This window comes from Sphaeramia orbicularis, chromosome 12 (assembly GCF_902148855.1).
Source record: "Sphaeramia orbicularis chromosome 12, fSphaOr1.1, whole genome shotgun sequence".
NCBI classification, from domain to species: domain Eukaryota; kingdom Metazoa; phylum Chordata; class Actinopteri; order Kurtiformes; family Apogonidae; genus Sphaeramia; species Sphaeramia orbicularis.
Genome location: NC_043968.1, coordinates 20019034 through 20043987, shown reverse-complemented (window position 1 = coordinate 20043987; position 24954 = coordinate 20019034). Strand labels below are relative to the sequence as shown.

Sequence of the window (24954 nt, the reverse complement as noted above, 5' to 3'; positions counted from 1 at the left end):
GATTTTTTCGTTGCATCCTCCACTTTGACCTTTGTTGTGGATCTAGCTGAGATACACCTGTAATTTTGCATGTTGGTGAAAGTTGCAGTCTCATGTGTGAACATTATGACATTATTTATTTCACCTCTTACATATGTTTGCTTTTTTACTGAGTTTTTGGACACCTTGAAAGTTAGCCAAAATGTGCTAAAATACTCTGAGCAAATCCAAAAACACCTTGATGATAGCTCCTAGCGACTGTCTTTATTATATTACGTTCATTTACGTATGTATTCATCAACGTAAGTGTAGAGGGCAATCAAATAAACAAATCATGACAGACAGCAGCTTTTATTTCATATGACATGAGACTTGAGGCACCAAAATGAAACATTCAGTAACAATGCATGCAATCTCAATATACACACACTGTTTATGCAGAAATATATTATTTAAAGACATTAAGCTAAGAGGGTAATGGCTTTGCCTGTCAGTCAAGGCTGATGAGTTCATAAAGTAGCTGTTTGACAATTTAAACCATCAGACGTACACAGAAAACTGAGGAAACATCACAAAGTAATCATCACTTCAAGCTGTTGGCACTAGAATAAAAAGAACATAAACAACAAAGAATGCTTATGTCAGGCTTTAGGGTGTAAACATGAGACACATCTGAAAAAAAACACAACATCAAATAGTAACAGACATTTCATTTGAAGCACGTAGGATACTTCGGAATTATTCATAAAATTTCTGTTTCTTCCGTTTCTCCCACAACCGACATGGCTTTCCTGAAAGGCAGCTGCTCTGTTCACTTATATCAAAGCAAAGGTATAATGTCAACATCACACTCCTCCTAACAAGGCCTTAGAGCTTATGGCAGGACATGACAGTCTGTCAAAAGGCTCCCAGTCGTATGGTAACGAACAAGCACAGGAACATCTACTGACCACTCAAAAACTGAAATTTAACGATACCTGCAGGGGCCTAATGAGCAACAACACACACACACACACACACACACACACACACACACCTGTCTGTACGACTAATCTCCAGGCTTAAGACACTTAATCATGCATGTGACCGAGGCTGCTGTTTTTAAGACAGATTAATGTTCACCTATTGTAGATTTACTGAGCAAAATAACAGCTCATGGTGTTTACGGGAATGTAGCTTAAGCTTTTATGTTGTGACTTCTGACCACAGAATAAATGAGGCTTTCACTTGAAGACAATCACACCTTCTCAAAAGGCTAAAAGGCCTTAGTAAGCTTAAATAAAAATACAGCTTTTTAGAAAGTGGAATGTTTCATCAGGAAACAATATCCGAACAGTTGCTTAGGTCTAAATTAAGGACATGTGTGTAAGAACTGATATCGTCCCTCTAGATGTAGAGTTTGGCAGACAGTATTTTAGGAAACAGATTGTTTCCTATGATACTGCAGTGAAAAAAACTAATGTTTAATTTGGATATGCTTGCAGTTCTCTGAGCGTATCATAACTTCGACTTGTTTTTCTATGTCATCTTGTGTTAAAGAATGATATGATGTTAATCCCAAGGTAAACAGCTGAACATATTTAACTTTATAAATCAATAAAAACATCAGGCATAGAGTTACTGCACCACATACTCACAGTTCACTAAAATGAACAATACAGCGCAAAAACCTACTAAATAATAAGAATACAGTAATAGTTTGTGGTTATTGATGTAATACATTTGAAAGTGACTAACTGTAACATAAAACTACTGCAAAAATATCAGACATCACCTTCAGGCGTCTAAAATCATCTACTTTTCCACCTGTAATTTGCCTTATACATAATGCATCTTAAAGTCCAACTCTTTCATTTAATTTAATCCTGTATAATTCAGAAAATATGAAATAATGTAAAACTTTCAAATCTTTCAGTTATTCATGCCAATTATTACAGTGGCAGTACTTAATCCTCCAGAGTCGAATGTGTTCATTTTAACTCCTATTTTTATGCAAATCGTGTCATTTTTGCATTCTTAATTCTGTCTATTATTTGAAAACGGAAATGACAAGAACCTGTGGTGTCCTGTCAGCCCCTGTAATAAGAGCATATTAATAAAAATAAGAAATTAAAGACATTTCAACGTCTTCACCATCGATGTAGAGGACATTCCATTGCCTTCCTCTGCATTCAGTAGTATAATACCTTCCTCACCCCTTCTGCTTGTGCACATTTTTAGCAGGAATGGTGCGTAGTCGAGGCCATATGACTGCCATGAGTGTCAGGATTGTTACAGCATCACTTCATATGTACCATGTGACAGCACAACACCACATATGGACAGTGACATTTCACTGAAACAAATGGAAGCAGTGGGATTGGGTTGGATACACGAGTGTGTTACTATCTTTGGGTTCTTAATGTTTAGCTTCTCTGGGATAAAACTCGGCTAAAGTGCTCTGTGGGATCCTCTTCAGCATCTCTTTGGGGAAGATTCTCATGAGCTGCCATCCGATGTCCAGAGTTTCGAACACACTCCTGTTCTCATAGGCACCTGCATGCACAAAGACGAGAACATCTGAAATGATTGTAACCGATGAGCTTTTGTACAATTTTTTTTACCGCTTGAGTGCTTGACAGGACTATATGAGCTGAAAGCATCTGTTTCCAGTGTCTAGGATCAGTCGGGCTCATCCTGACTCCTCTACACCTGTTTAAGTGGGAACAGGATCATATTTTGGGAAAATCAAATCTATTCAGTGCTGTAGTGTGTACACTTCATATTTGACATTTTATGGAACATGGGGTGCTTCTATTTGGGATGAAATGTGCTGGATAAAAACAGTTTTGCTTGCTATAGTGCATGGCTCATGACCCCATGTTAACATTACATATTTCTGGTGACCCCAAACATTCAAAACGGAGACTTTTTTTTATTTCTGCTAAAATTAATTTGTTTTTGATCATGTAATAATTTGCTATACTATGTTGCAAATAAACATTAATTTTAGATGACATTTAGTCTATATAATGTATATTATTATGGATGGAGGCAGAAAAGCCAGGTGTGATGTTCTGTTGTAAAAAGTTAGCAAAGGGGGTCCTCTGGTGGTCGTAGGGGGTTGCATTTGTGTGTTTTGTACTTTCGGTGTTGCCGTAGCCAGTGAGGACATTGGAAGGAAAGAGCAGACACGTTTCCTCATTCTGTTGTATCTCCAGAAAGAACGTTTGTCTGTGAGTATTTTATGTTCAGTTGTTATGATAACAAATAGTAGAATCTGTCTCTGATGTGAACTTTTATTGCTAGATTAAAAGACGTTATAAATCTTAAATTGATCTGTAAATGGTAATCGTTAGCATGTTTATGGGTTTTCCCATTTGTGTTAGCATCGAGCTAGCGGTCTTTTCTTATTCATTTGAGTGTATAATCCTATGTTTATGTGCTGGAGAAATGAATGTAACTGAGACATGTTTTGTATGTATGTTACAGTTTTACAGTAAAATCTCCAGTAAAAGCTTTGAAGAGAAGTTTCGGTGTCCGGCTTTTCTTGGGAGGCCTGTTGTCTATCTGCCATGCTGGTCGCTGTACACACAAGCAGGGGCAGAAAAGCCAGGTGTAGATTACTGTACAAAGGGAGAATTTTATTTTCCTTGGTCAGGATATGTACAGTCAGTCCAGCTTGGATTTACAAGGCTGACAATTAATACTGAACAAACAAGAACTCAAATTATGAATTATGAAAGAGCTGCAGCATCTGAAACTGACCACAATGAACATTTGACAGATAAACAGTACCACACTGCTTCAGTTTCAGCTTCACAGTTTGTCATGTCTTTTATGTATTGGGATTATCTCTCTCAATTCACCATACATTTCTATTAGGAATTTATTTTTAATCAATTATTCGAAATTTCAGGCGACCCCATGTGGGGTTGCAACCCTAAGGTTGAAAAACACTGCTATAGTGTAATATACTGTGATATTTGAAAATGCAGGGACTTTAGGAATAAAATGGTTGTAATCCCTAAACAGCTCATGTAATATTTTTATTGAAGAACTGGAATTAACAGTTTATCGGGCAAGTGACAATTTTTGGTAATTTCTGGAAACATTAAATATGGGGCCAATCCCGTGCCTCAGTGAAGTCAACATGCATGTTGGATTTTTAAGTGATTCAAAGAGATTTTATGCAAATTTTGAAGCTGTAAATAGTGAATATGAGTGATTTTTTTCAGTTTATAACCTTGTAACAGTTGTTTCATTGCATGTGTTTACTTTTTAGTGAGTGCTGCTCAGATGTTTTATGGCAAAAGGAGAGAGAGGGTTGTCACATCAACCGACAAGGAGGCAGATGACGATGTCCAAAAACACACTAAGGTTGAAAAGTTGAATTTCAGAGCATTTCAGTGACTGCCCTATGAAAGGTTAAAGCTGAAAGTCCACACTTAAATCACATCTTGATGGGTCTTCATTTCAGATCCACTGTGATGGTATAAAGAGCCAAAACTGTAAAATTCATGTCACTGTCCAAATACTGATGAATTTGACTGTATATATTGATGACCTGATAGTATTTAATGCTGCTGTGGAAACGTAAAGCTAGAATATCACAAGATGTATTTTGCTTCAGTGTCCAACGACAGAGTAGAGTCAGATCTAACAGAAAGTTGTTAATCGCATATTTAACCCCTGCTTTTATGGAAACATCTCTGACTTGATTAAAAAAACAGTTAACAACAGTTGTGTTATAATATGTTGTGTCTTATTGTACCTTGAGAGATGAAATTCTTCTCAAACTTGGTCAAGAACTCCAAATAGAGCAGGTCATCAGCCGTCAGGGCCTCCTCTCCCACCACCGCCTTCATGGCCTGCACGTCCTTCCCGATGGCATAACACGCATACTGCACACAACACATACAACACACGTCTTAGGAAGGGATTTCAAAGTAGCACAATATGAAGTCTGAACAGGTGTTTGTGGACTTACAAGCTGGTTGGAAACGTCCGAGTGGTCTCTGCGGGTCATGCCTTCGCCGATGGCTGACTTCATCAGACGAGATAAAGAGGGCAGAACGTTGATGGGTGGATAAATCTAACCATGGGAAGATAGAATTTGAATCAGTGAAAGAGCAGGTGTACAATCACTGCAGCCGCTGATTTACAACCCCACATAGTAGACAAATGTCACCAACTGCTCATAGCAACAATGAAAATTAACTGGATGTCATTTTTTTTCCATTTCATTTCCACTCCCAGCTGCTACAGTCCTGGTTTTCTTTTGGACCTTTTCCAGTAGCAAAACAATGCATAGGAAGAATATGTCAAGTAACCTTTAACTCTTTTGTTATTTCCGTTTCATTTTAGTGACAACGTCAAGTGTGTATACTCAAACCTTGCCATCTGTTGATGAATTAAATCAACTATTGTAAGCGACGGCTGCACCTGCTGACTCACATTCCTACAGGAACATTTGTGAGTGTGTTTTTCTCACTGAACCATCTTTAAGTGTCTGTCTTCAAAAAGTACAGGAATATTTCAATGTCTGACAGAAATACCTGGTCTTAGAAAACAATTCAATGGAAGTCAATGCAAAGGTGATTAATGGCAATGAGACCAGTCACAGTTGACCTGACCTGCTTTAGGCTATTATTACCCCACCCCCCGAAGGGGAGGAAAGGGGTATTCTTTTTGACTCGGTTTGTTTGTTTGTTTGTTTTTTTAACACTTTAGCAGCAACACTATTGGTCGAATTCATACCAGTTTGGGTTTATAGATTGCCAGTGATCCAGAATAGATGTGGTTACATTTTGGGAACAGTAGGTCAAAGTTAAAATTTTTTATGAATTTTTAAACTATTTTTAAGATAAGATACTTTTACTGTCATTATACAGAATGTACAATGAAATTCAGGTGCACTATCAGGATACGGACTCAAAAAATAGCAATAGTAATAAACAGTATTAATAACTATAAAATATATAATAAAAACAACATATAAAAACAAAATATGCATCTCTCACATATCACCATCCATACATTCATTCCCTCACACGTCCACCTCCTTCTTTATCACACAGCAATACATCGCACACACATCTCGTCAATGCCAGTGTATACAGTGCAATGTACAAAATAGTACAATAAAAAAAAAAAAAAAAAAATTACTTATAATAGGCGAATTTTAAACGTCTGCAGCAGCAAAACTGTTGGTTGAATTCATACCGAATTGGATTTATAGATTGCCAGTGACCCAGAATAAATGTCATTACATTTTGGGAAAACTAGATCAAAGTTTAAAATTTTTATGCATTTTTAAAATATTTTTTTTGTCTCCCATTTACTTATAATGGGTGAAATTTCAAATGTCTATGAAAACATCAGTTTTGTTTCAATTTACTTCAAACGTTGCAGAGATATAGAGATTAATTTTAGACATCACTCTGCAAAATATCTAACTGATAGCTTGTTTCTGAATTTTTTTTTAAATTTTTAAATCTTTTTTTTTCCTCATTTACTTATAATGGGCAAAATTTCAAATGTCTATAAAACATAAATGTTGTTTCAGTTAACTTTAAACTTACCACGTATATAGAGGCAATTGATATGCTGACATCAGCACACACATAGACATGATGACATCAGCTGGATCGATGCCAAATAAGCTACAATATGTGCGAGGGGCGGGGTTTGTTGTTTGTAATGAAGGTTTTTTTCACAGCCGGGTCTAAAGTGTTTACACTATTCCAACCACAACAATTAACGGTCTGACCTTTGCTCAAATACTCAAATACTGCATAGATGTTAAAAAAGAGGAGTTTAGTCACTGTGTCTGCACATTTAATACCTGTCTGTTGTGCAGCTGTCTGTCCACATAGATCTGTCCCTCTGTGATGTATCCAGTCAAGTCAGGAATCGGATGAGTGATGTCTGAAAGCACAAGTAACCAATGTAAAAAAAAACACAACAAAAAAACAGGTATTAAAAGAATGACTGCATCCTTGCATCTGTGTGTACCATCATTGGGCATGGTGAGGATTGGGATCTGGGTGATGGAGCCGTTGCGTCCCTCCACTCTGCCAGCTCTCTCGTAGATGGTGGCCAGATCAGTGTACATGTATCCAGGGAAGCCCCGTCGGCCTGGCACTTCCTCTCTGGCAGCAGATACCTGATAGGAGGTTTGTTGGGTGAGTAAGTGATGGAGAGCAAACAGGAAATGCATGATTCATTTCCAATTTGCAGCTGTTATTGCAGAATAGGTACATTAAGTCTCACCTCTCGGAGCGCCTCTGCATACGAGCTCATGTCAGTGAGGATGACGAGGACGTGCTTCTCACACTGATAAGCCAGATACTCAGCCGATGTCAGAGCTAAGCGAGGTGTGATGATTCGCTCAATGCTGCACAATAAAACAGTTACATGAAATGAAAACCTACGTCCCACACTTTTGATGTGTCTATTTTAGCCGATTAGTGCGTGGTGAGCGTACGTGGGGTCATTGGCCAAGTTGAGGAATAAACAGACGTTATCCATCGAACCATTCTCCTCAAAGTCAGACTTGAAGAACCTGGCTGTCTCCATGTTTACCTGGTGGTAGAAAAAAAGAAAACCTGTTTGATTTGCTTGGTCCATTTTTAACTCTAGAGAGAATAACCATTTTATATTTACCATCTTGGAAATAAATCACAAACAAACTTTCTTCAAACTTTAAATCTATTTTTGTATTAACTCTGATGTGACATCTGGTGAGTTGTTGAAACATCTGTGATGTATTTTAATTGCATTAACTACTTTGTCAGTCTTTAATGAAGTCGATGTTCTTCAGGATTTCACACACCACTAAAGATACAATATGCTGCCAATTAACTCTGTCCAGCTTGTACATCAGTTTAAATTCTGTCGCTTTATATAAAGACTAAGTCAACTTTTTCTTTTGCATTTCCTCAAACAAGTACAGGCAATAACATCCATAGACACTAATTTACAGACATGTGTCATCGCATCTGCTGTGTATATCTATATATAACATACATATAGCTGCAGAGACCTTTATCTTTGCTGTTATTTTTTGTGTTACCTCATGCAAACTTCATTCTCATTAACCCACAGCTGTAAGAATGAAACCCACTGTAAAGTAGCAAGTGATTATTTAAAGGAGAAATCTTGATTTAAAAAGCCATAATTTTCAGAGCGAAAACAAGAATAAATGTTCAGCTTGTATTCCTCAGTTAGCCAGAACTGAGTGTGAATAAAAGTGATGCCAAAATATTTTAACCATCCCTTCATGGACAAACTACAACTACTGCTGCGAAACTTTTTATTACCCCGCCCCCCAAAGGGGAGGCAAGGGGTATTGTTTTTGGTTTGGTTTCCTTGTTTCTTTGTTTGTTAACGCTCTAGCAGCAACACTATTGGTTGAATTCAAAACAAATTGGGTTTATGTATTACCAGTGACCCAGAATAGATGTGATTACATTTTGGGAACAGTAGGTCAAAGTTAAAAATTTTTTATGAATTTTTTACATCTTTTTTTTCCCCCTTTACTTATAAGGAGTAAAATTTCACATCTTTAGCAGCACCAAAATTGGATGAATTCATACCAAATTGGGTTTACAGATTTCCAGTGACCCAGAATAGATGCCATTACATTTCGGGAACAGTAGGTCAAAGTTCACATTTTTTATGCATTTTTAAATCTTTTTTTTCTCCCATTTACTTATAATGGGTGAAATTTCAAATGTCTATATATAAAAAAAAAAAAAAAACATCAATTTTAACTCAATTTACTTCAAACTTGTCACATACAGGGTGGGGAAGCAAAATTTACAATGAACATTTAGTTGTTTTTTCTCAGCAGGCACTACGTCAATTGTTTTCAAACCAAACATATATTGATGTCATAATCATACCTAACACTATTATCCATACCTTTTCAGAAACTTTTGCCCATATGAGTAATCAGGAAAGCAAACGTCAAAGAGTGTGTGATTTGCTGAATGCACTCGTCACACCAAAGGAGATTTCAAAAATAGTTGGAGTGTCCATAAAGACTGTTTATATAAAGACTCCATAAAGACTCCATAAAGACTGTAAAGAAGAGAATGACTATGAGCAAAACTATTACGAGAAAGTCTGGAAGATACTATTAAAGAAGAATAGGAGAAGTTGTCACCCGAATATTTGAGGAACACTTGCGCAAGTTTCAGGAAGCGTGTGAAGGCAGTTATTGAGAAAGGAGGAGGACACATAGAACTAGAAGCACTCGGAGAGCGCAGACCTCCGCCAAGGCTGATCAGTGGCCCCCCCTGTGGGCCCCGCCCCCCCCCACCGCCAAGGAGGTTATGTTTTTGCCAGGGTTTGTTTGTTTGTTTGTTTGTTTGTCTGTCTGTCTGTTTGTCTGTCCGTTAGTGTGCAACATAACTCAAAAAGTTATGGACAGATTTTGATGAAATTTTCAGGGTTTGTTGGAAATGGGCCCCCCCGGGGCCCCCCCCACCCCCGATCACCACCAAAATTTAATCATTTCTTCCTTATCCCATTTCCAACAAACCCTGAAAATTTCATCAAAATCTGTCCATAACTTTTTGAGTTATGTTGCACACTAACGGACAGACAAACAGACAGACAGACAGACAAACAAACAAACAAACAAACCCTGGCAAAAACATAACCTCCTTGGCGGAGGTAATAAAAACATTTTCTATTATGTAAATTTTCTTGTGGCAAATAAATTCTCATGACTTTCAATAAACTAATTGGTCATACACTGTCTTTCAATCCCTGCCTCAAAATATTGTAAATTTTGCTTCCCCACCCTGTACAGTATACAGAGGCAATTGATAAGCTGACATCAGCACACGCATAGACATGATGACATCAGCTGGATCGATGCCAAAATAAGCTGCAATATGTGTGAGGGGTGGGGCTTGTTGTGCCTGGCACCACTTGTTAGATTTCTGTCTTTTTATGGAGTCCAAAAGCCTACTTTGTGTTTAAGTCGTCATCATTCTAGTGATCTTGTTGAAGGTGTTGTTCAGTATGACAAACCACTGTCAAACTCCATCTGCTATAAAAACTATGTTCTCTTTTCTATGGATGATGGAAGCAACATGTGTCACAGAAGCAAAATCATGTCCCTCGACTGATGTCACTTTCATATAACAGACAGACAGCCTATGGTGGTGCAAATCAATGAGTCCATTTACATACACACACACAAAAAAAATTTATCAATATTAATTTCTGGCATCATCAGATTATTGACGTATGTACATGTGAACAGTACAATGTGATATTCTTTATCAGATAATGGCAGTTATCAGATTTATTTCCAATACTCCAATGTCTTTGTGCATACCTGTTAATCTGATTTATTTCATTCTTTAATATCTGCCCATGTGTAAAGAAAAAATTGTAGAAAACAGAAGTTAAGAAGTCACAAGATGAGCAGAAGACAATGACGGGAAGTTGAAACATGTAAACCAGGGTTTTTCACTTATCGTATTTCTGAAGTGCATGTAAATACGTCATATCTGATAATTATAATTATGTGATTACTCCCAGTTGTCAGATTTTTGTGGTCATGTAAACAGGCTCAGTGTCAATGTTAATCTATTTCTGTTGGATAAGATAAGATAAGATAAGATAAGATAAGATAAGATAAGATAAGATAAGATAAGATAAGATAGGGAAATGGAGATTTTTTTCAACTGACAGCAGAAAACAAAATAAATAAATAAAGTGCAGGGAAGACAGAAAGTAGAAAATATAGCCTACACTTGTGAAACAGCAAATATATAAAAAAACAGAAATCTGCTATTTATATTAATATTTATAAACATTTAAATTTCTACATTTAATTAAAACCATGCAGCACTACAAACAAAGCTTATAAACAAACATTTACAACTCCTTCCTGAATTACAACAGCTTACATCAGCTTACTTTAGACTTCCAAGATTCAACACAAAAACATGCTCACCCCCATAGCTGCAAAAACAATGGCGAAGTTGTCCTCGCTGTAATCCATGACATCTTTGGACTTCTTCACCAACCCCGCCTGTCGACAGATCTGAGCTGCAATCTGTCACAGACCACAGAGGAAATAAGTAAAACAAGACAGAACGGGGACGAGAACACAATGGTGTATTCATATTTAGTCTAATTTAATGAGAAGTATCAAAGGCTTTTTTTTAATTAAATCAAAGATAATTAATTAAAATGAACACCTAATTAACAAATGTTATTCATTAAGTTTAATTAGGATTCAGCCTTAAGGGTCTGGCACACAAAGCTTACTGGTCAGGAAATTGAAATAGCAAGTAATTAAAAAGTGGATTGGGTGTACAACACACAGTGTTCAACACATCTGATTATGACAGTGTGCAGACCTCATTGTGTGGAAGACCTGCAGCAGAGAAGATAGGGATTTTCTGCCCCCTGGCGATGCTGTTCATGCCATCAATGGCAGATATTCCCGTCTGGATCATCTCCTCGGGATAGATACGGCACTGAGGGTTAATAGGCTGGCCTGGAAAAAAAAACACACACACACACACAAGTGCACATGATCATATACATGACATTAGGGGATGACTAATGATTACAGCACAACAGAGGCTTTCATTTAGCCTCTATTTATTTAACCCTTTCATGCATGATATTACTGCAGTGGACAATTATTTACCCTCCAATGAGGCAAGGGGTAGTGTTTTTGGTTCGGTTTGTTTGTTAACACTCTAGCAGCAAAACTATTGGTTGAATTCATACCAAATTTGGTTTACAGATTGCCAGTGACCCAGAATAGATCTGTTTACATTTTGGGAACACTAGGTCAAAGTTCACATTTTTTTTAGAAATTTTTAAAATCTTTTTTCTTCCCCATTTACTTATAATGGGTGAAATTTCAAATGTCTGTAGCAGCAAAACAATCGGATGAAGTCATACCAAAACTGGGTTTATAGATTACCAGAGACCTAGAATACATGTCATTACATTTTGGTAAAAGTAATCTTTTTTTTTCCATTTACTTATAATGGGAGAAATTTCATGTCTGTAGCAGCAAAAGTATTGGTTGAAATCATACCAAATTTTGGTTTACAGATTGCCAGTGACCCAGAATAGATGTGATTACATTTTGGGAAAAGTTGGTCAAAGTTTAAATATTTTATGAATTCTTAAAATCTTTTTTCTTCTCCCATTTACTTACAATGGTTGGAATTTCAAATGTCTATAAAAACATCAGTTTTGTTTCAATTTACTTCAAACTTGGCACATATATAGTGGTAACTGATATGCTGACATCAGTGCACACATAGACATGATGACATCAGCTGGATCGATGCCAAAATAAGTTACGATATGTGTGAGGGGCAGGGTTTGTTGTGCCTGGCACCACCTGCTCAGTCTTTAATTAAAGCTACATTATTTGCAGTAATAACTCTTAATTGTCTTAACTGTGTTTTGTAATGTTTGTTACACTCACTTTACTGTAAATGACACTGACATTTGACTTTCCCCACTATGGAATGAATAAAATCTTATCCTGATATATTATTCAATGAATTCAAAACACGTGGTTACAAAGACATTCTCTAATTACCTACAGTTTAAGGAAAAGTGTGTTCACAGTTTAATCCTGAAGGTTTTTGTTGTTTTGCTTCAGTGACTTGTTTCTCAGAACATAATCACTGATTCATGACATTCACCACAGTGGACGGTTACATTTTACACTGAAATGATATGTCTTTTTTAAAGCAGCGATATATTCTCTTTGTGAAAAGGGCTTTATGGATGTGTTTGTGCTTAAAATATTAACACCATTACATGTTAAACTGTTGATGCATGGAACCCACTACAATGAATAGCAGTGTATTATACTAAAGAAATGAGATACTGAAGAAATCCAACTGGATCTGTTTTATTCCAAAATACTACTAGTCTACTGACAATTCATGCATGAAAGAGTAGAAAATATATAAAACATGTAATGAAATCTAATAATTTAATTTATAAATAAGTTTTTGTGTATCTTCATGTAAATATTTGCAATAAGAAACTTTATTGCAATGTCAGCATAATTTGTTATAAAGTCAATGAGCTGTGCTATTGTATAAATACAATGATCATCCAACATTTCACATATGTCTAAAGAGTTGAGAACAAATCAATAGAACCAGTGGTGCCAGGCACAACAAACCCCGCCCCTCACACGTATTGTAGCTTATTTTGGCATCGATCCAGCTGATGTCATCATGTCTATGCGTGTGGTGATGTCAGCATATTAACTGCCTCTATATATGTGATAAGTTTGAAGTAAATTGAAACAAAATTGATGTTTTTATAGACGTGAAATTTTGCCCATAAATGGGAGAGAAAAAAGATTTTAAAAATTCATGAAAAATTTGAACTTTGATCTACTGTTCCTAAAATGAAACCACATCTATTCTGGGTCACTGGCAATCTATAAACCCAATTTGGTATGAATTCAACCAATAGTTTTGCTGCTACAGACATGTGAAATACCACCCATTACAAGTAATTGGAAAAAAAAAAAATCATAAAAAAACTGAAACTCTGACCTACTGTTCCCAAAATGAAACCACATCTATTCTGGGTCACTGGCAATCTATAAACCCAATTTGGAATGAATTCAACCAAAAGTTTTGCTGCTACAGACATTAGAAATACCACCCATTATAAGTAATTGGGAGAAGAGAAAAAAAAAGATTTAAAAAAATTCGTAAAAATTTTGAACTTTGACCTACTTTTACCAAAATGTATTCAGATCTACTCTGGGTCACTGGCAATCTATAAACCCAATTTGGTATGAATGGAACCAATAGTTTTGCAAATTTTGCAGAAACACTACCCCCTGCCTCCCCTTCGGGGGGCAAAGTAATAAACAGTGACAGTGTTAAAGGAGAAGTCATCTATGTACCCATGATGTCCAGGAAGTCTTCTGCTAAGACTGCGGGTCCTCTGTCAATAGGCTTACCACTTCCATTAAACACACGACCTGCAAACACACACACATCTTATTAAATGACCCACATACGTTTCCATCTACACATTCATGGCTGGTGCACAGTTAAAGTCACTTTTTAGCCTCGGTTTATGATTAAATAAATGTCTGTGCTGTGTGTGGTTCTTTCATACCCAGCATATCCTCAGAGACAGGAGTCCGTAAAATGTCTCCTGTGAACTCACAGCTTGTCTTTTTGGCGTCGATACCTGCAGTGCCCTCAAATACCTGCAGAGGGGATAGCAGGAAAAAAGATGCTGAGGCAGAGCGGGTTTGTGTGTTGAGCATCAACGATGCACTTCATAAATTTTTTTTTTAATTATCTGAAAAAAACTGTTGGATCATGCTTTTTCCAATCAAGACAATTATTTAATGTTAAAAAGCCAAACTCTTACTTACTGGATCCCAGGAGAATATAATCTAAACTAAGGGATGGAAGAAACATCAAACATCTCAACTGACCCTGAATAACTCCTCAAACCTCTAAAAACATATTTCCTCACCTCCTTAAATCTTTTCTTTACATCTCTACTTGAGGAAAAACACGAGTGAGGAAATAAATACAATTAAGACATTAAAATCAGATGAGGCCCTTGTCTTCTCCAGTTCTTCACTTAATGGTTTCCTGCATTTTCCATGATACAATTTAACAATGACGAAGATACTTTTGGATGGAAAGTGATTTATGTAGCAACAGCAACTCATACCTTTAACCATGTCTGCAAAAAACTATAAATTCATCATTATCTGTGATGATCCAGTACCTGCACCACAGCTTTGGTGCCGGTGACCTCCAGCACCTGGCCACTCCTCTTGGTACCATCAGGCAGGGTGAGATGGACGATCTCTGCATATCGTGGAAACTGTCAGGGTGGAGCAAGACCACAGTGTTTAGATCAAATCTCATGGATTCTTGTTACTGGGTTTTAAAACCACCACAAGAACAGAGCCAACACTTCATTCCTCCTCTTCATCCTGACTCAGAGATATTCTCTAAACACTTACAATTAGCCTGTAAAATGTTGTAAAATCAGCAAAATCAGCAAATTAACAGAAGACATCAGAAGTCTGAGTCTGACTACAGTCATGTGACAAATTAAAGGAAAAACCAATATAAGCTATACAATGATATCTTTGCTCTGGTTTAAGCCTTTGTGAAAACAGAGGCTTAAACTAGAGCAAAGATAGAGATAACCACATTGTGTTTAAGGGATCTTGTCTTTGAGAGTTGATTCAGTGATTATAATTACAAAGGAATTAAAATCCTTTAAAACAGACTATATCTGTGTATAATAGAGTGGCCACTAACCACGAATCGATTATTCAGTGAGTAGTAAATTAATCATCAATTAATTTGATTGATTTTTGTAAAAAGTAAAGTCTAACCTCTGTGATCACAACCTCTTTAAAGTGAGTATTTTCTGGTTTCTTCCTCTCTCTGTGACAGTAAACTGAATCTTCTTGAAGATGTGGACCTTTGAGGATGACATTTTGTGCTTTAGGGACTATTTACTATTTACTTATGATTGGTAATTGTGGCCAAATCTGATATAAAATCCCCGTCTAAAGAAACACTATGTCAAGAATACCATGGCACGACTCAGCAAATAAAATTGTAAAAGGCCAGGTTATTCTTATGTCAAGTAACGACTTTATAGATTAGAGGAGAACATAAAAATGTACTCTGTAAGGATGAGTGAGGTATAATTATATGATTTCTTTGGAGCATATGGAGTTGTGTCCCTATTGCAAATAGTAAACAGACATCTTGACTGATCATATGTAGCACAACCAATAATAATGCAGCAAACCATAATAGAATGTATGTACTTTGAAAATGAATACAATGAATAAAGACATGTATCTTCAAAGACAGAGAGCAGGAAGGTAAAAAAAAAAAAAAAGAAAAAAAAGACAAGCATGGATGGAAAACCCTGCATCTATTGATTCATAAACTATACAATCCTCACCTTGACCTGGTCCAAAATCACCAACGGCCCGTTGACTCCAGACACTGTTTTGTAGGCTGTGGATGTGGAAAAGAAGATTAGGGTTCCAACTCTGTCCCTGAAATTATTTTCCAGGACATTTTCAGCCGCTACAAAGACAAGTTATCACATCATACACTAATCCATTGCCCCTCATTCTTTGGAAGTGTTCTTTTCCACAGTTGTAACTTACATTTACCCAGATTGTTTCTGTTTATTACTCAGACATTTGATGTGCAGTCTATGGCTATAATTTATCTATGAAAAATGTATCCTAGAATAATGCAAACACACCCACAGATTACAGCTCAGTACTTCATTAGCCTGACAAACTGGAGTTACAATGTTCAACTGGACCATTCCCATCTCAACTTTCTCTTCTCTCTTACTTTCTCTCCTGCACTTCCTCTAAAAATATTTGTATATTTTCAATATATCAATTTAAAACAATGTCCTTTGTTTCATCTCAGTTGAGACACACAAGGTCACATGGCATGGGGAGGATAAATAATTTTCCAGGATAACTTAACCATTTCCAGGACAATTGACCTTTTTTCTCATTTTCCATGACTGGAAAACTGGTCAATCATTTTCCAGGTTTTCCAGGACACGTGGGAACCCTGAATATGTGTTGACACCAGTGGAAACAGTTTTAACAGACAAAGGCTGCTGCAGACAGAGGTAAAAGCAGAGTAAATAAAAATGAACCGTGGCATCAGGACCAGTCTGCTGCACACACACACACACACACACACACACACACACACACACACACACACACAGATATTTAAGAGAAAGAAATGATTCAGCATCCTGGGCTTCAGTTCAGTGACTGATTCACTGAAAGAATAAAAGTCAGTGTATGACAGCTGTTCACAGAAACCTTATACTCTATTTCTAACACTGACAGTTTAGTGGAATTATGCAACATTACACGGATTAATTTAAAAAATGGTGTTTTTGTCCAGTTTAGACCTATCTCTGGACTGGTGTATTCAGAGTGTGTTCAGAGCTCATCTGGCAGCTCCACTCCAGGCTGCAGTGGGACTCACTGAGTCGAGGCTGGCTTATATAGTCCCGGTTCACGGCCATCGCATGTTCCCGGGCAGCGGCGGCGGCGGCGGCCGGAGGGGCGGACGTCGGTCTGTTTCCGCTAACGGCCGAGGAGAGCTCACTCATGGCTCCGTTCACCATTCCTCTGAGTGCCTTCATCGCCATGTTTTCACCTGCAACAGCTGCTGCAGACTCCGAGTCGTGACAGCCTCAGCGCATGCGCACTCAGCAAACCAGCGGGCTCGTGAGCGCGGATGCTGGATGCGGACTGGCTGAGCATCAGTGACTGGAGCTGAACAGGAAGTGTGTGGAAATGACAGAGTTCATACTGTAGTGTTTACTGTCTGTGTCTTTGTGCCTGTACTTATTCTTATTGTTGCGTCATAAATGGAGTTTATAAAATGTGGTCTCCAACTCTCAAAATTTGAATGTTTGATGTTTCAAAACTTTAAATAATTCTAGGTAAATTCAAGTAAATAATTTAATACTTACTTTATTATTGCTATTTTTTTTTTTAATATTCTCTGAAAAGTATGTAAATAATGTTCATGTTTTGGTTGAAAACTAATTTTGTAATGACAATAAAGATTCAAGCTTTTTTCATTAACTATTACATGCTACTTCATGAGATTAAACTTTGTAGTATCCCACTTACATGCATTTCTAACATGGGGATGTTGATGTTGTAAATGAGTGGCATACTTTTAGTGGTTAAGGTCACCAAATAGTTAAAAATGAAGAAAGATTTCCATGCCAATAATACAACTCACCAATGTCAAAGTATTTTTCTGTTTGAATTTCCACAATAAAAATCAGTACAGATGATAACATTATAATTGCATTTTATTGAAACCTACAGGGTGGCTGTTAATTCAGATAATTCAAACATGATCTCATTCAGATTCTGCGCATATCAATCCTGTAAAAAAAAAAAAAAAAAAAAGACTGGTAGTCAAACCTTCAGCTTTGTCAGAATACAAAACAATATGGTGTGAAGCCAGTGAAGGACATCATGTCCTTGTCACCATTTGTACTGGACACCTAAGTCATTCAACGTGTCCAACATGTTGACCTGAGCACACATTATTGGTACTGCAAAATATGCATGACTGTCTACAACTTCTTCAAACAGAGGACTGAACAAGAACAGCACAGAAGCCAGGTTCAAATGTATTACACTAAAATCAAAGTAAAATGTGTACAAAAATACCTCCAAGTAAAAACTTCACAGAAAGTTATATACTTCCTCTTATGGCAGAGTGGATATTTTCAATAATTGAAAAATCAATGAACAAGGCACATTAACAGCTCAAATGAGTGACATACTTTTAGTGGTTAAGGTCACCAAATAGTGAAAAAGTAAAACAGATTTCCATTCTTTTTGTAGGCACAACATAAACTGCCAGGGTCTATGTTTTACTTGTGTTTGAGATCTGTGTAGGTTCTGATTTTTCCAGGTCATCGTTCTTCTTGGTAGTTCTTCTTGGTTGTGTTTGAGACTGAATAAGTCAGGGGTTCCCAAGCTTTTAAACTCGCAGCCCCCAAAACACCGGTGCCAGAGCCTGGTGACCCCTTCTATCAACGAAGTGACTGAAACATAAAAAAGTTGTGGCGGTGAGTCATCAGGGGTGGGGGTGTCGACCAGTTTCTGACCTACTTATTCCTACAATCCTACTTATGATAAATAAATGGGGTAAAATCAGTATGACAGGTTTCACTACCAGTAGTGAAACCTGTCAACCGCATTTTTTTTGGATGTAAACTTTACATCCAAAAAAAATGCGGTTGCGCATGTCGGATGGTTTGGAGCATGTGCATAATTCTTTACACAAAACAGCAAAACCCTTCCTTTAAAGTACAGGTGCAACAGTACTACCTTTAACCAGTTGAAACTATCTCAGGGATCACATCAAGAGGTTTCTGAAAATCATCTCGTGACCCCCACTTTGGGAACCCCTGATATAAATGACAGAATATTCACTCCATCCACCATAACTTACTTTAATGTACTTGCACCCACTCATCACTTTTCTAGGTAAAATTCCCAAAAGCATTGTCCTTACACCTCGGAGAAATATTATACACAAGGAATTACTAAATACAACAGATCTGCGGAAAACAGGATTGTAACTTTATGGAATTGATCCTTTAAATACGTATATAGCAGAACAGCAAGTATGTCATGTAAACCCTCAACTGGTGGGAACATTATTCACCGCTACATATATTAAACTCAAACACCTCATGGCCTTCTGTTAAAGAGCAAGCTTGTCTATAGACCTGTAGAATGTTCTCAGTGCTTACTGGATTCCACTTTTATTACACACAAGGAACATTTGTTAACCTGGGTAACTATCGTATGGGTTCACTCTGAGGTTGTATCTGTGGGGGGGTCTCATTTTGGGCCTTTCCCACCTCCCGGGTCCATCACTGCCGTAAGACTCATCAGTCCAATGTGCATGGTGGCGTGGGAGGGCGTGACGATGAGGCGCAGGGGGCTGAGGGCCTCTCCTCCAATGTTCCTGGGTGTGGGGTGGTAAAGGGCCCCTCTCAAGATGTGGTGGGGGGTATCTGGACCCTCTGTCCTCTCTGTGGGGAGGGCTCCTCCACTCATTGCCAGGATGAGGTGGAGTCCATTGGTACAGGGGGAGGGGAGCGCTTGTGGGTGGACGAAGAGGGGGTGGAGGAGGTAGAGGGAGCAAAGGTCGACTGTGGCGGGGTGCATCATATGGAGGTCGGTGATGTGAGCGGTGGTCCATTCCTCTTGGATCGGAATTTCTGATTGGAAGAAGAAAAAAGGTGACGGCATGTTGAAAAGAAGCATCAGTGTTGTCGTGCCTGTGAATGTCCATAGTTGGTTAAGCTGTTCATCTGTGTAGGGGTCTGGGTATCCTGGTTCCCCTTCAAATAAAGTAGTTCATAGGATTTTGAATAGACTTGGAATTATATAAAGGGAGGCCTTTCTGTGTGGAGTTTGCATGTTCTCCTCATGTCTGCATGGGTTCCTTCTGAGTACTCCAGCTTCCTCCCGCAGACCAAAGACATGCATTAATAAGTGAATAGGTTCAGCTAAAATTACCCATTGGTGTGAATGTGAGTGTGATTGGTTGTTTGTCTCTATATGTCAGCCCTGCGGTAAACTGGCGACATGGCCAGGGTGACCCCTACCTTCGCTGTAGCTGGGATAGGCTCCAGCAACCCCTGCAACCCTCTCAAAGACAAAGTGGTTCAGAAGATGAATGAATGAATGAATAATTACAGGAAATCTTTCACTTTGATAATCTGATCACTTCTGTGTAAAATATTATCATCACTGACTGGAATGATACGCAGCGGTGCAAACCACTGACAAACTTTGGACAGTGTGAGATGCAAAAAAATACTGTAACCATAATCTGAGCAGAGGCAAATTCTGACACATTCAGTGAACAATTTAGTGACAATATTATGTACTTCCCCTACTCAATGTTTCTGAATGACTGTGTTATTACACCACTTTGAATGTACAAGCTTCACAACAGTGCCAGCGGTAAATATACTGTATCTTGTACCCATTAAACAATGTTGATTCTGCTGAATGCTGTATCTGAAAACCTCAGAACAAGACACATACCTGGATTTTTACTAGGGATGCAACGGTACAGGTTATCCACAGTTTTGGTACGTATTGCAGTTCTTGAGTCACGGTTTATGTTATGGTTTGGATGCAGAGCCTGGCTCTGTGCCAAAACATAACTGGGAGCTGATGGAGAGCCATAAGGCTAATTTATTCTCGCTTTATGTACGTAAATAGGTACATCTGTTTCTAACATTGTCATGCGTCACTGTCTTCATACTTCCTTTACATTGGAATGAGTGTTTCTCAATCAATCCACCAGAGGGCGCCGCTCTTCATTACTATATTGGCCAAATACCATGAAGAAGATTAAAGTTTTTTGAGAGGAAGAAAGTCAATAATAACAAACATGGTGATGACAGAGGAGGTTTTACTAATGTGGATACAAATGTTGATATTCAGAAGTGTAACTGTCATAAATATGTTGGTAGTTTTTCCCTAACTCACACAGTCGCTCTTTGAAAAGTTCTGCTATTTATGGAAATTATTCTGTTCAAATCTCAACACTGACTCCACTGTTCCTGGTGATACTGCTCTGTATTCTCCATCTAGCTATGGATTCGCAAGCTCCTGGAAAATGGACAGAATTACGTACGTAAAGTACACAGGTGACTGACGTAACGCTCCGCCTGTATCCGTCTGCGTCTTTAATGTAGAGCATAAATGAGCCCTTACTCAGAACAGGATCCGAGTTCCATTTAAACCAAATGGACAGGGTGCAGCGTACAGCTGGGGCTCTGGGCCACTGTGTGCTGCACTCAGCCGGGCTCCGTGTCCGACTCCAACCAATGACAGTAGAATTCTGTGAGTCGTCTTGGAAAGCTTTAATATAAACGCATGTTGTCCAGAAATGTCATGTGAAAATGACAAATGAGCAGTACAGCGATAAATGCTTGAATTGAACTGCTAGGGGCATACTGAACTGTATGAAGTGTACCGTTGCACCCCTAATTCTTACATAGTCCTACTGTTTCTGATGAAGAAAGTTTATGTCTGAAATATCCTGTGATCTGATTCCTTCTCTTAACACCGGGGTAGACGGTCATCCTCACCTGTGGTTGGAGGACTGGTGACTATATGGTTGCCACTTCTCTCTGCTGTCCAAATCTGATTCAGTGTATGATGGTCGTTGTTCAGCACAACCTCTCACTGGCTCCTGCTCTGACTCCTCTATTCCTTCATTACTGTTGAAGACGAGGCTAAATTATTAGTTACAAGTATAGATGACAACAACTATAGTGAGATAAAGACTGCCTGTTGCATTCTACCTCCTCTTAGGCCCACTTTGAAGGTCCTCAAGGTAGTTTTCTCTTTCCATTGCATGTCCTCTTGCTGAGTTGAACACTAATGACAGAAAACATTTTAGACGTTCCACTCATTCACACATTTGGCTGCATAATGTGTAATAAATAATAGTAAATATTTAATCTTAATAATTAACTATAAGTACTCACACTCAACAGCCTCTTTTGGATCCATCCCATCAACATCTATCAGATACCTACAGATCAGATACCCGGTGCGATTCAGGCCGTGGGTACAGTGGACTCCTATCAGTTTATCTGAAAAGGAACGAATAGTGAACTTTTGACTCCTATCTGTTACATGCAGTATTGTATACTTACCTTAATAGCTATTGAGAGGTACTCCACCATCCTCCTTCCCTGGACATAAATTGGACTTTTCTACAGTAAAAACTTATTAACAGCTAACCTAGCATCCTCTAACCTAATATTTTTAGAAGTGATAGGGAAAAGATGGTAAATTTTGCATTTTTTATCCTCTATGATTTACAAAACAGGAGTATCAGGTGCACATGACTAAAAAAAAGCAATGCAATTTGGATGCATATCAGTAGAAAAATGGGTATGAATTTGGGTGTGGGCAGCTGAAAATGTACCAGCCAAACTTTTCAGTGACTTATTCTCAGGGTTCCTGAAAAGGTTATTAGTCCGCAGGGACCGTTCCTCTTGTAGAAGCACCTCGTTCAAGTGTTATTAAGGTAAAAATTCTGATGCTGCTGATACATGAACATTCTAATTATGCCTGAAATTAAGTCGATTGTTGTTCCCATGAAGCAATGTGTGATACTAGTATTACTATCCTTCTTCTACTATCCTGCTCCATCATGTGCATTTCTCTAGATCTAAAATACCTAGAGTCACTAGACGACTTAAAACCTCCAGCGTCTCTTACCATTATCAGAATTGTCTCGTAGGAACCTGCGTACAGCACGTTTAAAGCTCAGAATGGTAGCATCACTGGGAACCTCATGACCAGCTGTGAAGATCTTCACACACAGCAGCGACTCTGGTACATCCTAAAAATAAATACAGCATATTTTATTTTCTCTCACATATAAAATTAAAGTAAGAAAACTCCAAAGTTCATGTTTGTTTGTGTACCTGTACTTTGTAGTAACGTGTGGTGAATGTCAGGTCAATGATCAAACCAAGTTCTTGGTTTTCTTTATTCAATATGTCCAGAAGTTCCCAAGGCCCAAAGACATCAGAGCATGGAAGCCGACAATTTAATGACTGTAAAGTCCACAGACACATTTAAGCACACTGATATGAAACAGAGAACTCAAAAAGCTGTCAAACCAATTAGTTCATTCAGCGTGGGAGACAACTCACATATTTCAGTGGCACTTTGAAGGCAATGAAGCGAGTGCCAGGAAGTCGCTTCCCCACAGCTTTATAATCCAACCACCTATTGGGAAAAAAGCAGATAACGTTTGGTAAAGGTGAAGGTTTGTTTTGTACTTATTTTTGTAAAACATATGAGATATAAACCCTATTATACAGTTACTAAACATAATTACTGAATGGGAATTTAATAGTGAGTGAAGCTGAGTTAAACAGGTGTTCAGTCACGCAAATGACTGTCAGTTTGGTAGTCAATTGAAATACACACAGCATTGGTCAGTATTAAAGTTGGTTTTGTAGTGATATCAGCTTTCATAAATGCTGTATAATAATGCTACCTTAAGTTCATGTTAAGTAACAATACACACAGCAATAGTTAACATCATATTACATAACAGGTACCATTACTAGAGAGCACTAAACTAAAAGGATCCTTTTGAAAATAATCATTTGCCAATTTTGATATATTACCATGTACACGCCATATAATTTTAGTATACAACCATTAGTAGTAGTCAGCAACCATTAACGATGCAGGTTTTAGCGCTTGGCTCAACTCCTGCACACAAACAGGACATGTAACTATGGGTCTTCAACATAATCATTATCCCCATGTTCGTGTCTGATCAAACCTATCCTCAGACGAAGTTATCAACACACTGTAAAATTTGACAAAACCCGGGCCATCATTCAGTGAAAAGGACCACCAACAAGATCTCAAACCAACCTCTGTGTCCTTTAATACCTGGTAGTTTTACAAAATGGGGTTTGTTTGCTTCATCCATAATAAACACTCAGATCTCCACCAAGACAGGGAGTCTATTCTTTTTCTCTTTCCATAATATTGTTAAACCACAACCAAACCACAAACTGCGACCTATGTTTTTCCTCTTATTAGTTAGTGACACTGGTTAGTTTGTTTGAATTAACCAACCATTGCCGGAGTAGTTCTGATAGTCCAGGGAGTTCCCATTTACACGTAAACGAAACTGAAAATCTATTTTTCAGAAACTTTTGACGGCCTGTACTGTATGTTTATTTTGCTTACCTGTCCGGAATGCCATTTCTCTTGTTGAATGGAGGCATCTTCAAAGTTTTCCTCTCTTGTTGTTTGTCTTCGCCTGTTTTAACTTAATTATTCAGGTTAAACACTGCAAGTAAACACCCAACGTCACCACGTGTAGCCAAGAACCAGCGTTAGCTACAGCTAACTACAGCGACTACTATCTTAAACTGGCTGTCTTAGGTTGACTAAACACACCCGATACTTTAGCAGTGTCGCTATTTTAGTATGAGCGCCCCCACATAGTTACGGCAAAGTTCTATAAACTCGTAAACAGAACAAAAACTGCAACGACACAGCCGGTCGCGTTCCAGCAAGCGACTGTCTGTTGGGGAACACCAACTGCCGTCGCACGTCGATGACGTCACCAAACTTTTTTTTTTTTTTTTTTTTTCGCTAACTCTGACATAAATAAAAAGAAAATTTCATATACATAAAAAACAAATATACGGAGCCCGGGAGGGGACATGCAAAAAATAAAAATTATTGCGTTATAACGCAAAAACTATTGCGTTATAACGCAAAAACTATTGCGATATAACGCAAAAGTATTGCGTTATAACGCAATAGTTTTGCGTTATAACGCAATCATATATGCTCTCTCT

General features: G+C 37.9%; 2 protein-coding genes across 3 annotated transcripts; both read right to left on the bottom strand.

Moving 5' to 3' along the window:
* Positions 1-311: 311 nt before the first annotated feature.
* On the bottom strand, positions 312-17215 carry atp6v1b2 (ATPase H+ transporting V1 subunit B2). The gene is made up of 14 exons (XM_030150058.1): positions 17022-17215; positions 15952-16007; positions 14746-14844; positions 14116-14209; positions 13898-13975; positions 11349-11488; positions 10940-11041; positions 7448-7545; positions 7234-7357; positions 6976-7126; positions 6806-6888; positions 4949-5053; positions 4733-4862; positions 312-2514 (listed from the first exon to the last, which is right to left on the bottom strand). Exons 1-14 carry the CDS (start codon positions 17185-17187, stop codon positions 2378-2380), a joined length of 1563 nt encoding a protein of 520 aa, XP_030005918.1. The 5' UTR covers positions 17188-17215; the 3' UTR covers positions 312-2377.
* On the bottom strand, positions 10541-24681 carry dusp11 (dual specificity phosphatase 11 (RNA/RNP complex 1-interacting)). Of its 2 annotated transcripts, XR_003936890.1 has the most exons (9): positions 24335-24681; positions 23275-23350; positions 23044-23175; positions 22835-22958; positions 22093-22200; positions 21907-21982; positions 21691-21822; positions 18744-19800; positions 10541-10551 (listed from the first exon to the last, which is right to left on the bottom strand). XR_003936890.1 is itself a non-coding variant. In XM_030150059.1 (8 exons), exons 1-8 carry the CDS (start codon positions 24370-24372, stop codon positions 19362-19364), a joined length of 1125 nt encoding a protein of 374 aa, XP_030005919.1. In that variant the 5' UTR covers positions 24373-24681; the 3' UTR covers positions 18152-19361. The 2 variants fall into 2 exon arrangements, 1 of the variants encoding a protein (XP_030005919.1); XM_030150059.1 differs by lacking the exon at positions 10541-10551 and having other exon boundaries at positions 18152-19800.
* Positions 24682-24954: the final 273 nt, after the last annotated feature.